The following is a 15,385-nucleotide window of genomic DNA, read 5'->3' on the forward strand; positions in this document are numbered from 1 at the left end:
CCCATTACAAGCATCTAATTTAATCCTAATCTCTCAGAAAGCACATGCTATATTTTCTGCATTGAAAGGAAAGGAAATGAAAGCCCAGACTTTGACTTTGCTCAAGACACGTGATACTTGCCATGTCATGTCCCCTTTCAGAGTATCCCTTTCTATGATCAATAGTTTAGTTTGCCACTCTGTGTATATTTCTCTTTTCTTTAAAATATGACATTGTTTATTTAATGGGCTGTTAAACAAATACATGGCTAGATAGTAGAGTTGCCTGGGAAGAAGTCCTGAGTGTTTCTTCAGTTTCCTTGTCCTATGTGGAAGGATATGATAAAACAGGCATACTCCAGAGCTGTTGTATTCTTTTCTCTCTTCTCTCAACCTGTTTCCAAGCCAGACCGAGCTGGACTCTCAGTTTCCTAATCACCACCTCGACTCTGTCATTATTAAAAACAACACAATTTGGTCAAGATTATGACTTTTAATTGGGATGTGGAAAGAAACTCAAGTTGAAGAAATGTTGCCAGGATCGTTGGGGAATGAATAGCCACTTGATGCAAGAGGGAAAGCTGTGAGGAACACTAGCTCTCTTATTATGTGGTGTCCAGGCAAAGTGGAGTTATGCTCTTACTATTTCATTTCATTTCACTTTTTTGAGAAATTATTATTGCAGAACCATTGGCTTCCTTTCTTTCTCAACTGTAGCTGTAATGTTTTATTTGTGCATGTGTACTTTTGAGAGAGTATTGGTCTCTGAAGAGGGACTTAGAAAAGGAAAATATTTGAAATGGAAATATCTTAAAATTATGTCTCTTTCCAATTGTACATTGGACTTCTTTAGGATTTAGAAACAAAATGGAAATTAAAAATCACAAATACCTTCTTTTCGAACTAGAAAACATTGTACTGTATAGTGAAGAGTTAGTTGAAAGACAGTAGATCTTACATTTCATTGCAGAGTGTTCCAGACGTTGATCAGATGGCAAGGAAAAGCAAATATTAACTTTCTTTTCCTCCCCACCTTCTCACAATGGCTGGGCAATACTTTTGTGTTCCTGTTTGGAGGATTTAATGGCCTTGTTAACATGTGTAAAAACACTGTGATTGGAGACTTTAACAAAATAGTGAGTATAGGTTTTGTTTTGTTTTGTTTTGTTTTGTTTTTTTTAGGTTCCATGTTTATGTTCTTACTGGGTGTGTGTCTTTCCTAGTGCTCTAGGTTAAGAACTAAATGTGTTAGAAAAACAGATGTAATGCAAATAAATAGAAGAGTTCTCATTTCCTTCAGTGAACAGATCTCCAAGTTCCTGAGCAGTAATTTTACAGTACCTTCTCGCCATATCAGAAGAATTTGTGCTGACCCCAGCTGCTTTTCTCTGAGTTTTGTTGTATCATAACTGATTAACGATCAATAGGGCCAGACAGCAATTCACCTACATATGGTAGGGAGTCGCAATGCACCAACGTAGTGTAGAGACCGCTCCTGCCAACAATTAATTGGGGAATTCACTTTATGAAGCCCTGTTTACAGACTGACATCTGGAGAAATTCTTAACCTGGATCCATTCCAATCTGTAGGATTTATGGACTGTGCTTGCTTTTTTGTAAATAGAACTCTTTTTCTGCTGAGTACATTCTGTTTACATAATTATCAATGGTTGAAAATAGCTATGTTTCTGTAATTTCTTAATTCTCACCACCAAGTGAGCCTAAATTCTAACCAGCAATCCAGCTAAAAGAATACTTGGACACCTATCATTATTCAAGTTGTGGAAACATCTTAATATCAGGAGAACCCTGCTCTCTTAAATCCCGACTCTCTGACTGGAGCCCTTATGCCCTAAGGAACTTAGTGTTCAGCCTTTACAGGGGTTTTAAAACTTGTTGAGACACATGTTAGACCTCTTAAAATGTATTAGACTCCCTTTTATTCACACACTTTGTCTCTGCTGTGAGGTGTGAAATGGAAATATTTTCAAACATGGGTACATGCATAGTCTTAAACACACTTTCAGTTCCCACCATGTTGTGGGGATCAAAGTTGGTTATTAGGCAGCGGAACTGAGCTCCATACATTTCAAGGGGCATCCTATTGGACACACACTACAGTGACCTTCACCTGCCCCTCTGCAGCTAACCACTGTTGTCTCTGTCAATGTGGTCAGCATGGTTTCTGCAAAAACAGGGAGAAAGAAAAGTCACGGGATGGATTTACAAAGAACGTAGAAAACTGAGTATCGTATGTTGGCACTGGAAATCTAAGACTATATAGAAAGGCATTTTCTTCTGCTGGTTTGCTGAGTTTGAAACTGTAAAATTATACCTGGTTAAGGGGGTTTTGCCTCTACATGACAACACAGTGAAGAGTGGAGTGGAAATGGAAATGAGAGACAAGTGGACATAAGTCCTCCAGTCTTACCTAGACAGCAGCAGCAACATTGAATGGTGTCAACCTGATTCACCATGCTGTGTTAAGAGCACAGTAAGCAAAATATTCCATTCCCAAGGGCTTTATTTCCAAGATGTGCTTTGATGAGGTCTATGCCTATTGCATTTATTAACAGTCTCCTATATATATGTTATTCTGGAAAACATCTGCTCAGTGAGTGCCTTTGAAAACCCAATTTCATAAGACCACACATCTACAACCATTTGATCTTGGACAAACCTGACAAAAACAAGCAATGGGGAAAGGATTTCCTATTTAATAAATGGTTCTGGGAAAACTGGCTAGTCATATGCAGAAAACTGAAACTGGACCCCTTCTTTATACCTTATACAAAAATTAACTCAAGATGGATTAAAGACTTAAATGTAAAAATCAAAACCATAAACATCCTAGAAGAAAGCGTAGGCAATTGCAACAAAAACCAAAATTGACAAATGGGATTTAATTAAACTAAAGAGCTTCTGTGCAGCAAAATAAACTATCATCAGAGTAGCAGGCGGCGTACAGAATGGGAGAAAAGTTTTGCAATCTACCCATCTGACAAACGTCTAATATCCAGAATCTACAAAGAACTTAAATTTATAAGAAAAAAAAAAAACCATCAAAAAGTGGGCAAAGGATACGAAGAGACAATTCTCAAAAGAAAACATTTATGCAGCCAACAAACATATGAAAAAAAGCTCAACACCACTGATCATTAGAGAAATGCAAATCAAAACCACAATGAGATACCATCTTACACCAGTCAGAATGGCAATTATTAAAAAGTCAGGAGAAAATAGATGCTGGTGAGGCTGTAGAGAAATAGGAACGCTTTTACACTGTTGGTGGGAATGTAAATGAGTTCAACCATTGTGGAAGACAGTGTGGCGATTCCTTAAGGATCTACAACCACAAATACCATTTGACCCAGAAATCTCATTACTGGGTACATACCCCAAGGAATATAAATCATTCCACTGTAAAGACATACGCACACATGTATTTATTGTAGCACTATTTACAATAGCAAAGACATGAAACCAACCCAAAGCCCATCAATGATAGACTGGATAAAGAAAATGTGGTACATATACACCATAGAATACTATGCAGCTATAAAAATGAATGAGATCATGTCCTTTGCAGGGACATGGATAAAGCTGGAAGCCATCATCCTCGGGAAACTAACACAGGAACAGAAAACCAAACACCACATATTCTCACTCATAAGTGGGAATTGAACAATGAGAACACATGGACACAAGGAGGGGAACAACACACACCAGGGCCAGTCATGGGGTTGGGGGCAAGGGGAGGGAGAGCATTAGGACAAATGAGCTAATGCACGTGGAGCTTAAAACCCAGATGGTGGGTTGTTAGGTGCAGCAAACCACCATGGTGCACATATACCTTTGTAACAAACTTGCACATTCTGCACTTGTATCCTGGAACTTAAAGTAAAATTAAAAAAAGGAAAAAAAAAATTCACAGAAATGTTGGCTTTCCAAGGTGGCCCCTGAGCACAGAACAGAAACACACACACACACACACATTTATATGTGTGTGTGTGACTACTGAGATATATATATATATATATATATATATATTCAAATATTTATTTGAGATATATATATCTCTCAAGTAAATCAAAGTATTAGTCAAAAAAATTCCCACCATCATAGCTTTACCAATTGGGTGCTCTTGAGGGAAAGAAAAATTAAGTCCAAGTGAGTTCAGACTGAGCCCTTTGGTCTGAAGTCCAGTGTGGAAGACGAGAGGTCATGGAGGATGGATCAGAGGAAGTGCAGTCCCACTTTCTTTCCATAACATTTTGCATTTTTTCTCCACTGTAGCCCTTGTGTAGGTCCTTGTCTGTGTTTATCCATGATTCTTCCTCACTATAACTCCTAGTCTGGTTTACGTTTTTCTAGCTGCTAATATGTTTTGTATGATTTACAATTTTGTCATTTACACCTTTTGTAAATCACCTCTAATGTCTTGTGTAGAAGTGCATACACAGAAGGATAAAATATGTTATGATCCGTTCTTTCTCCTCCCCTTTGCTTTTCATCCTGTCTCCCTCTCTCCTGCCCATCCCCCTTCCTTCTATTCTTCCAGTTTGCCAAAAAGTGTCTAAATACTCAGCCAGTATTGCTACACAAGCATACAGCAGATGCCTGGCTTTTTATAGCTTACATTCTCCTTGGGCTAGAAAAAAAATATTTGAAATAACTGGAAAAACTAACAGAGTAGAGAATTATCAGAAAATTTATACATGTCTGTGTACCTATGTGCATATATATGAATCATCTCTCTCTCTCTCTCTCTCACACACACACACACACACACACACACAGAGTGAATAGGCAACGTACAGAATGGGAGTACAAAATTTTTCTCCAGTTCTCTCTGTCTCTCTGTGTCTCACACACACACACACAGTAAAATTTCTTCAAATGAATATATTTATAGAGAGTCTCTGAGTCTGAGGGAAGCTTCATATTTAAGATAGTGTGATGTTCTTTTCAAAGGGCCCATTCCTCACACTGCACATGAATTATAAACCATTGAAATGAAATCTCAAAAAAACGCTTTATCCATCAAGTAAATCATGATCAAAAGAAAAATGTCACTGGTGTATATTTTTGAGGTTTCTGCTGTTTTTAATTCTTAGTGGCAATTCAGGTCATACAAACAGAAGATTCTTTGGCAAGTCAGAACAAGGTCTGTGGTCATTTGTGATTCTCTAAAAGTGTCTCCTTGTCTGATTCCTCTTAAATATATGAAGAAAACAGAAGAAAAGATCTTCTCTTCTATGAGGGAATGGAACACTCTCATCCAATACCCAGTTTATTACAAAGGTCACTATTATAAGAAAATAAACCAGCAAAGTCTTCAAATATACCCACAGAACAGCTTGCCAGGCCTCTGGATTTTCTGTATCATTGAAAGGAAGGACTAGTTAGGACAGCCAACTCACAAGCAAATCCATTAAGATCTTCCTGGACAAAAAAAGAGAAATGTTATTGAGAAAGCCCTAGTGCGATAGGAAGGAGGGGAAACTGCGCTAACTCTGGGACATTTGCGGCATCAGTTCCCCTCTCTGAGCCTCTGTCTTGATATGTACTACATGAAAGTCATTAAACCTAAAGCTACAGTTCTTTGATTCCACAAAAAAATGGTGCAGAAAGTGCATGTATACAAAAAAAAAAAAATAGAAGGCAGGAGGTGATAAAATGCACAGTGTGCTGAGCGTGATGCTGGGTTTACATGATCTCATGGCATGCTCACAGTCAGCCTCAACATCACGCCCTGTTTAAAGATGGGGCAACTGATGACCTGCCTCGGGTCCTACAGTTAGGTGCAGCTTAGTCCACTACTGTGATAACTTGAACTCCACCATCCAAGACTTAAGCCTTGTGCTTTGCCTTCCATCCTTCAGGGGCCTCTCCATTCACTGCCCACTTGGCTTCACTTTTGATAGAGGAAGAGAGAAACTCCTGGAGACAATTGTAAAATATTGGAAACTCTAAGAGTTTATGGGAAAAAAAACAACCTTCTTTAAGAAATTCCCCAGTGTAATGATAAGAAGAACATCAGACAAATTCCAATAGAAAAGCATCATGCAATATACCTGACTAGTACTCCTCAAAACTGTCAAGGCTATCGAAAACAGAGTCTGAGAAATTATCACGACCAAGAAGAGCCAAAGGAGACGTGACAATGAATGTTATGAAATATTCTGGATAGCATCCTGAAAAAGACAAAGAATGTTAAGTAAAAATGAAAAAATCTGAATAAACTATGGACTTTAGTTAATAATAATGTATCAATATTGGTTCATTAGTTGTAACACATGTACCACACTAATGAAAAATATTAATAAATAGGGGAAACTATGCAGAGGATATGTAGCAATTCTCTGTACTATCTGCTAAATTTTTCTGCACATCTGAAACTATTCTAAAAAGTAAAATCTGTTAGAGAAAAACTTTTTTTTGTTACCCAACAAGAAAGAACATTTGTCACAGTTGGACAAAAACTATGCTTTTAAACTTATGATAATAACACTATAGGATATTCTCATAGTAATATTGTAAGATAAGACATCTGGCAGTGTTAAATGCCTCTAGGAACTTTGAAAATTATGATACTGTATGCAGAGAAGCTTTCCATGATCCTCAAATTAGACCAGGGTTGCCAAACTACTTATGGCCCAGAGGCCAAACCTGGCCCAACACCTGTTTTAGTAAATAAAGTTTTATTGGAACACTGCCAGTGCTCATTCACATTTATGTATTGACTATGACTGCTTTTGCACTATGACAGCAAAATGGAATAGTGGCACCAGAGACCAGATGGCCCGCAGAGCCTAAAAAATATTTACTATCTGGCCAACCGCCTGGTTTAGGCTATTTGAATTACAAAGTAGGTTTTGAGGCAAGGAGGCTCAGCTAGGAGGCCTGATTCACCTGGGGTAGAATCAAATTTTGGAACCCAGCAGATCAAGTAGCAGGAGAGATATTAGGCAGGGCTTGAGTAAAACAGATTAGCCAACTCCCGAGGTGGCCACCTGGTTAAGGTTATCAGGCACTTTTCTATTTGCTGGAGAGCTGTCTTTGGCCCCAGGGATATATCAGTTTGTTTGAAACCTTCCCTGCCAAACCCCCACCTTAGGGACTTTATCTTGACCTGTTTACCCTACTCTTCTTTTGGTGTTCCTGCCTTTGGCCTGAAAATAGTTAGGACTTAGTTGTGTTTCAATGTGCCGGGCACTGTGCACATTCATCTCTCTCCCTTATGAAGCAGAGCTATGTTAGTCTCTTAGAAGATGCAGAAACTGAGACTGATTTTAGTGAAATAACTTGCTCAAGAAGGTCACTTAACTCGTCAATGTGGAGCCATGAATCCAGACTTCAAAGCATAACCTTAACCTCCCTATACCATCCCCACTGTCAGTGCTAGAACCGGCTTGCGCTAGCTGGTGAGAACCAATTGCTGAATTTTTAGAAATTTTGTGAGTCCGTTGTTAAATATATAGGCATTCTTAAAAATTGTATAAACTTACAATGAAATAAATTATATAAAAACAAAGATAATACAAACTCAAAACTTTTCCTTCCTAATTATTTTACTATGTTTTACTATTATGTATTCTCTTGAGGTTATTTACATCTATAAATCTGTATGGTGAAAATACTAGATAATACTGTGCTACTACACATCTCTGCCAAGCTGTACATTTGGTGATGTCATTCTGGTTATTTGAAATTGGCCATAGTGGGAGTATTCGTCCCGCAGAGATGAGTAAACACTATAGATTGGCGCTTTCCTCTTTTTTCCTGGAAAGCCAGCTGTTCTACATTTACCAGCATACCACTGCTTACTTTGCATTCCAATTTTGATCTCCGGTATTCTAGATGACAGTCACATTTGTTTCTGCTTCACTTCCTATCTTAACCTTTGAACTCTACCTCTTCCAGTTAACTCTACAATAGCAACCTGCAGAGAGGGCCTAAGCTCCTTTCGTTGTTGTTTTTTGTTTGTTTTTTCTGACAATGGATAGAAATATCTTAGTGTAATTCACCTGCTGACAAAATATGTACCACTTTTTGAGGAGGAAGTGCAGCCATTTTATAATTTGCTTTTGAATGTGGAAACAGGTTAGAGGATAGCTAGAAATCCCTAAAAATCCTAGAGTTGTGTTATCTTTATAAATATAGGGCAAACTCCTATTTGTTCGAAGTTTTAAGTGAGATTTTTCTACTTAAATAAATTTTTGGCTGGCTAATGATTGCTATATGTATGAATATGTTATCAATGTGGAAAAGTCAAATTTTTACAGCAAAGTTTAGTTAACACAAAGGGCCATATACATAATTTGATTGTCAGCAGTTCAGTCATAGGCCCCATAATAAAGTGCCTCAAACACATCCTTTTTAACATCCATTGATGTAGTCTCCAATTTATTAACAGTTTTGTTCTTACAAACAGTTTTGTTCCAAATGGTTCTATGCTGATTGTTCAAAATTCATTATATATGCTTCATATTATATAATTTCACATGAGTTAGGTTTCCAGATTAGTCCAGAAAAGTTTTTAAAGCAATAACTTAATTGTAATAGGGCTCTATAATAAAACTATTATGTCTAACAGCAATATTCCATTGTGGAAATGCATCTAGATTTCTGACTCAAGATGCCAGCTTCCCTTAATTATATTCCACCTAGCAGTGGTGAGGGGAACCTAGATATCCTGCATTGGTGGGAGAGGGAGATTGTTCTGAACACCATGACCACTAGAGAGAGAGCTGCCATATCTAGTCACTAGATGTATGACTAGAAAGAATGAACATAGGTTGTGAAAGCCCATTTTGTTGCCACAAGGAGTTTGCTGGTATTTGAACCTTAGATAAATAGGAATTTGCTGTATTATTATTTTTAACCCTAATTCTACATACCACATTTATTAAGTTAGACCATGTCTTATAGTTAGTGCTACTCAAAGTATGGCTGAAAGACTGGCCTCTGTCTGCAAACTTTTTGTTACCTGACATTCACAAAGTGTTGAGAAACTTTTGTAACAATTGAAAGGGTGTTTTTACAACTGTTGAACCTAATTCTAAAAGGTGAAAGCTGATGTCTTATTCATTTAATTTTTCTACTAGTTTTTTTTTTATTCATTTCTGTTACATTTTACAAAAGTATTGGTTTAGATAGATTGGAAATTTGAAAAGCAAGTTTTTTTTTAGAAGCGTCACTGTAATATATGGAGAGCTGGGTTGCAGTGGTATAGAAACTTGTGTAAGCCTTAGCAAATAACATAATCTCTTGGTTTTATTTAATAAATTGAAACTGACTCTGCATAGCTAAGTCAGAGATGCAAGAAATGTAAAATTTGTATTTTCTTTAATAACAAGAGGGTAGGGAATTCAGTCTCTGTTATTATTGCCCACCCTTGCCACACCCCACTGCATCCAGGGAGGCTTATACATGGGGCTCAGAAAATGAGGACACAGTAGCTACCCACAGCCTCATTGCCTGAGCCATCAGTGGAGTCAACTCCAGGGCTCCCTCTGGCCAAGGCTGGGGCTTCTGGTGCCCAGTCCTTCTGTGTCCCATGCCTCCATCTCTGGATGATGTCTTGTTACCTTGGGCTATAGGCTGCTGCCTCTGAGGCAACCCTGGTACCAGCTGTCTCTCACTCTCTCAGTTCCATCTCTTCAGGGAGCCCTGGCTATGGAAAACCAAAGCTGGAAAGAAAAGTATTTCCAGGCTACTTTTATTAATGGGGTCCCCATTACAAACTTCCCTGGAGGCGAGGGGGCACAAAATGGCCTAGGGTAACATTGTAGGAAAAGGGGCAGGGGGAGGGCCAATAGAAGAAAAGCACACATTGCTATCAATACATTTACCCTTGCGAAATGAGGGCACTGAGCCCTTTGTGACAGTGTTATTTGAGGATGGAGTGAGTTACTGTACTGAAAATGCAAGGTAGAGTGCTCAGCACACAGTAGGTCCATGGGATTTGAAGTCCCTTGCCCTCCTCGAGGCGAGACGCTTGCCTGATTTTCAGGCCAGAAGCCTGCAGTTCTGCTTGTCCTTGCCTGCGGGCTTATTTGTGTCACACTTGCCATTGTGTTTGGATGACTTCCTCCAGCTGCAGCTTCCCCTTCTCCTTTTATGAGATGGACTCTAAGCCAAGGGTACTTCATCTGGCGTCCATGGAACCCAGACTTCATTTCCATGGATGACCTCAGAGAGTTTCAGTTTGTTTGGAAGTTTTATATTTTATCTGTATTCTTTTATTTCTTGCCCTTAAATTTTTAACAAATATATATTTTTTCCTAGGAAAAGTATCAGATATACTCATCTGTTGTTTCTTAACAGATGTTAATTTAGTAGATGTGGGGATGGGGCCTGAGATTCTGCATTTCTGACAGGCTCCCAGGTGATTCCTGTTTGGCTGATGTGATGATCTCATTACATGAGCAAGGCCAAAGAGGCCTCCTGAATTTGTGGATTTGCCTCCCATTGCCCATTAGCCCATGAGCTACCATTTTCTTTTTGCGAGATACTCAGTCATCAGAAGCAGCATCTGAAATCCTTATGATTACATGTTTCCATGCCATAGCCCCTTGATCTCCCAGTGTCTTGACCTCTGCGTGCACATCATCCTAGTTCAGCATGGGTGAAAGCATAAGTAATTGCACACCAGGGGCTATTACCATCCCGTTCACCTCCAGCTATGGAACACCTAGTGCTTACAGATGGGTGGCCAGTCTAACTTCAAAATTCCATTGTGAAGACCTACTTTTTACTATAGAACTACTCCCAGTATCAGTGATTTTCTCAAGAGGACAGAGCCTGGGGCAAGGACTAAAGTGATGGCTGTTTGAGAACACAAACCCAGGGAAGGGAGGGTGGGGACAAAGGGCAGCAACCAAGGGAATATATGAGGTCATGCAGAGTGGTGCTGCCTACATCTGGGAGTGCCTCTTTCCAGGAGCCATGAAGATGGTGAGCAGGTGCAGCTACGCAGCACACAGCCTTTTTTTGGAGTCCTGCAAAAGAGAACTAATCATCTAGCATATTCCTGGTTGGTGGGGGCCCAGGGAGAATTCTCTGCTCAGCTTTGGCTTCTTTTCTTTTCCTATAATACACTTGCTGGGCAGGATGCCAGAGCCCACCACCATTGTTCTTTCCAAGCTGGAAGTGGCAGACACTCTGGGTGTGCAGTTGGACAGTCTGGCTACAGGAGGCATCCAAAGAAAGGGGGTGGCGCCAGGCACGGTGGCTCACACCTGTAATCCCAGCACTTTGGGAGGCTGGGGCAAGCGGATCATCTGAGGTTGGAAGTTCGAGACCAACCTGACCAACATGGAGAACCCCCATCTCTACTAAAAGTACAAAATTAGCCAGGCATGGTGGTGCATGCCTGTAATCCCAGCTACTCAGGAGGCTGAGGCAGGATAATTGCTTGAACCCGGGAGACGGAGGTTGCGGTGAGCCGAGTTCATGCCATTGCATTCCAGCCTGGGCAACAAGAGTGAAACTCCACCTCAAAAAAAAAAAAGAAAGAAAGGTGGGTGGCATTCCCATGCCAAGGTGCCCTGCTGTGGGTGTGAAGTCTGAGGAGGTGCATGCAATCTGTGCCCACTATAGCACCTGAGGGTTAGAGCACCAGGGCAGGGCACCTTGCCATCTCTGTATGCAGGACAAGGCAAAGAGAAGAGAGGAGATTACATTTATTGTTGATAATCTATAGCAACTGGCTTTTCCTTTTGAGCCCACAGGATAGATAACTAGGAAGTCTTCTATTTCTGTTTTGTCAAAATACTGAGTCAGCTGGAATGAAAGGGACACTAATTTATCAGTGGAGACCTGCCTCTCCCCAAGCACGTGGCAGGTGTTTTAACTGCTCATCAAACTCGCTCTCATCTGTTGGCTCGTCTCTTCCTCCCTCCTGGAGTTGTCTTGTGTGTGAAAGCAGCTGCATGAGTACAGCACTCCTGGCCTCCCCTACCTCCCTCTGTCTCACAGATGGAGAAGTGACTTTTCTGCCTTTTTTTTTTTTCCAGGGTTCTGTTCAGCAGGGAGCACATCCCTTCTTTCTGCGCTTCCCTGTCATTAGTCTTCCAGGTCTCCCCCCAGCCCCTGCCACCACCACGTGTATCCTTTGCCTTTTTTCTCAGTTGGATGAGTGTAAAGAAGGAGAGGAAAGGAACTGGCTTTTGGGGCCTCTCCAAAGGTCTCAGCCCCACCATGTGACCAGACTGGAGCTCTGTGACATTGGCAAGTTACTGAATCTCATTGAGACCTCAGTTTTCTTATAAAATGAGAATAACAATAATAATATCTATTTCATGGTATAGTGTGTAGGAATTAAATGAGATAATATGGGCAGGATTTCTAGCCCTTAGAAAGTACTCAATAATGATAGTTCTGGTTACTGTGATCTACAGGCTTTGGAGAGATTAAAAATAAGCCTGGTTCTCCTTCTGGATAAGGCCCTTGTCATTTTTGGGTATTACTGGGCAAGTTCCATTGCATTGATGGATAATTCTAATGTTTTCTATTCAGGGAATCTTGGAGGATAGCTCTAATTCTTATTTTATGAGTGTGGAAATGCGTTTCTGTCATTTCCCTTAGCACTGATTTCTGTTTCAGAGTTGATGCAGAGGCGTGGATAGTAAGGTGTGTTTTCCTTGAAACCTGGGATCTTGCCACTTCCGTCTCATTTGAATGATGTGGTTTTGAAATCAGTGCTGCTGATACCCTCTCTTTCCTCAGAATGTTGTGAGCTTCATAAACCCCCTCATGCATAAAACCAAACTTGAGGGCTGAGGCTTTGGACTCTGTGTGTGAGAAGCCTCAGAAAAAGAAATCACACTTCATTAACAAGAAGAATGGCTTTGGAAAAAAGCATGTACAGTATACAACATGTTAGTACATTTCCAGGAAATGATGGCAAATCAGTCAAATCGAGTTGCAGATGTAGTCAGGAAATTCTCTCATGATTGTGAGTTTCCCATACAAGATTTTGGTGGATAAAGTCAAATGAGTTATACCCAGTACTTCAAAAGCACAACAGCGCCAGCTCATCCTCAAGTCACCTTTGGATTGAAACCTTCCACAATGCAGTTCATGACTTTGCTGTTGAATTATGAAGTGTTTGTGTCTGTGCTGTAAGGTGTTGGGATTCAGGAATAGAATCAAATTCCAGAGAAATGCCACCACAACCACCGTACCAGAACACCAGCAACCTTTCTCTTTGCTCCGGGAAGCCTTCTTTTCCTCATGGTTCATGGGCTTTGCTTCTTTCATAGTTTCTGATGCTCTGCTATTAGAGGGAATTCCTGCTGAGGGGCCTTTATATTCTGGATATCACATATGCTATAGGTTTTGTCCTTTCTGACTTTAAAAAGGATAAATTTAAAGACAGTACTGTTGCTGCTGTTGCCAAGTCATAATCAGTATAATATGTCTTTAGGGGCAGTAAATCATTCCCAGTATTCTCACCAAAAAGAAACATTTAAGGTTATTCTTTTCAGGCCACTCCTGAAGATTGTTGTCACGTCATTTATTATCTTTATGATCAGTGTGTTCCTAAGCTATGCTTGCCGTGTAGAGAGGAAGATTTTCTTACACATTGCTTAAAATACTGTTTGTATTTTTCCACTAGGTGGTTGTACTACAATCCCAGAGTCAGACCTCGAAGAAAGATCGGTAGAACAAGACTCTACAGAACTGTTTACCAACCGCAGACATCTCACTGCAGAGACACCCAGGCCTGGTAAGAGAATGGGTGGGCTTCACAAGCACTAAGTCGGAAGCAGTGACAGTCTGGTCAGTTTTTGTCATACCAGAGCGTGTTCCACAAAGCTGCTTGTTTTCCAATTGCTTCATTCTTCCCCTTAGCACTGGTGCAGCTGAATTTGATCTTTTGTGTATTCCTGTCATTATTCAGACCTTTTCTCTCTCTTTCTCTCTTACTTTCTTTTTTTCCAGAAGTTTCACCCCTCCAAGGAGTCTCGGAATAATCCAAGTAGAGTTGTTTGGTTGAGAGGAACATGCCCGTCTCAAGGCCGAACCCATGTGAACCTCATGCCAAGCACAGATATAGGGCTGGCTCAGGTGCTCCCTAAAGCTTACCTTCCTGGAGATGACACTGCATAGAGAAGGGGGTTGGGACTTTCTACATCACTAAGAGGACTTGTAACACCATGGGGGATGTCAGCTGAAATTTGTCTTGTTTTGCCAGGAAAGGAAGTAGTTGCCTTTGGTCATCCGTGTGCTAACAGTCACAGAATACAGTGAGATGACATAGTTTTGGGATAGATTTTATAATGCAAAGATTCAGACCCAAAATAATTTGATACCCCATTTTTTCACAGAATTCTTATATAGTAAATGTATCAAGTTTAATAAAGCATCTCATTGTCAAACAATAACTTGGATTTTATTTATAATTAGAGGGATTTATGAGTGATTGCTCTACATTATTTCTTCAAAGGAAAAGAATTGAACACTTTGCTACTCCCTGGTAAGACTTGAATGTGATTATTTTATAAATAAAAGAACCACTATGAAACTTACATATGATTTGTTCTATTAAGCTAAACATGGAAGAAGGTAAGTTTTCTAGTATTGTATGAAAATGTTTAAATATTTTCAGGAAGCTAGTACATTAACATCTCCTTTTCATTACCCCATTGGGTGACACCAATCCAGGTTATTAAAGGATTCACACTTTATTACAGTTAAAATTTAAGGTTTTTTTATGTAAGAAATGAAAGAAACTTTGCCAGTTTCAAGTTCGAATTACAGTTGTGAGACTGACTTATTTAAATAAAAATATGCCTTTGCCAGTTTTGGAATGCCTCTCACTGCAAAGGGGAAAGTTGTTCATGGTTTTTCTGTATGTGAAATGTCAAAAAAAAAAAACCTGCAGAGGATGTATTATTATTTGTAGCATCCTCTTTTAGGAGATGCAGATATATTATCAAAATAACATCATTATGATCATTTATCACCATGACATGGGCATAAAATTTTACTGAAATTATAGTTTTCTCTTTAAGTCCTTTATGTGAAAAAGCAAACAAATCAGTGAAATACAGAAACAATTATAGAGATGGTTCTGAAAGAGCAACAGAAGGCTGTGTGGATTCTATTGGATGCCGTCTTCTCAATGGCCTTGTGATTTATGCAGTGTCGAATTCGCTGGCATTATTTTTCTGCTTTAGCAGCTGAACTATGGAAGCTATGTGGACATCACATACATTAAGGGTTTTGTTGCTTTGGACTGGAAAAGATGTAACTTATGGTACAGCTCAACTGCCAAGGCCTAATCAGAGTAATATGCCTGTTAGAATAACAACATTCCCCAGTGCTTAATGTCTGGAAATGTGGAGAAAACATTGCAGACACCTTACTTCCCAGGTTTGCCATCATTTCATTT

General features: G+C 39.7%; 1 protein-coding gene across 5 annotated transcripts in view; it reads left to right on the forward strand.

The window, feature by feature from the left end:
- The window catches only part of BBS9 (Bardet-Biedl syndrome 9), a 510,510-nt gene that overhangs the window by 478,807 nt on the left and 16,318 nt on the right, over window positions 1-15,385 (forward strand). For 3 of the 5 annotated variants that reach the window (XM_050783267.1, XM_050783266.1, XM_050783268.1), the window contains one exon: window positions 13,607-13,717. In XM_050783267.1, the coding sequence (XP_050639224.1) occupies window positions 13,607-13,717 (111 nt within the window). Of the gene's footprint in view, window positions 1-13,606; window positions 13,718-13,932; window positions 14,370-15,385 lie in introns of those variants that run through there. The other 2 variants (XM_050783270.1, XM_050783269.1) reach the window with 1 other exon arrangement.

Source organism: Macaca thibetana, chromosome 3 (assembly GCF_024542745.1).
Source record: "Macaca thibetana thibetana isolate TM-01 chromosome 3, ASM2454274v1, whole genome shotgun sequence".
Taxonomy (NCBI): domain Eukaryota; kingdom Metazoa; phylum Chordata; class Mammalia; order Primates; family Cercopithecidae; genus Macaca; species Macaca thibetana.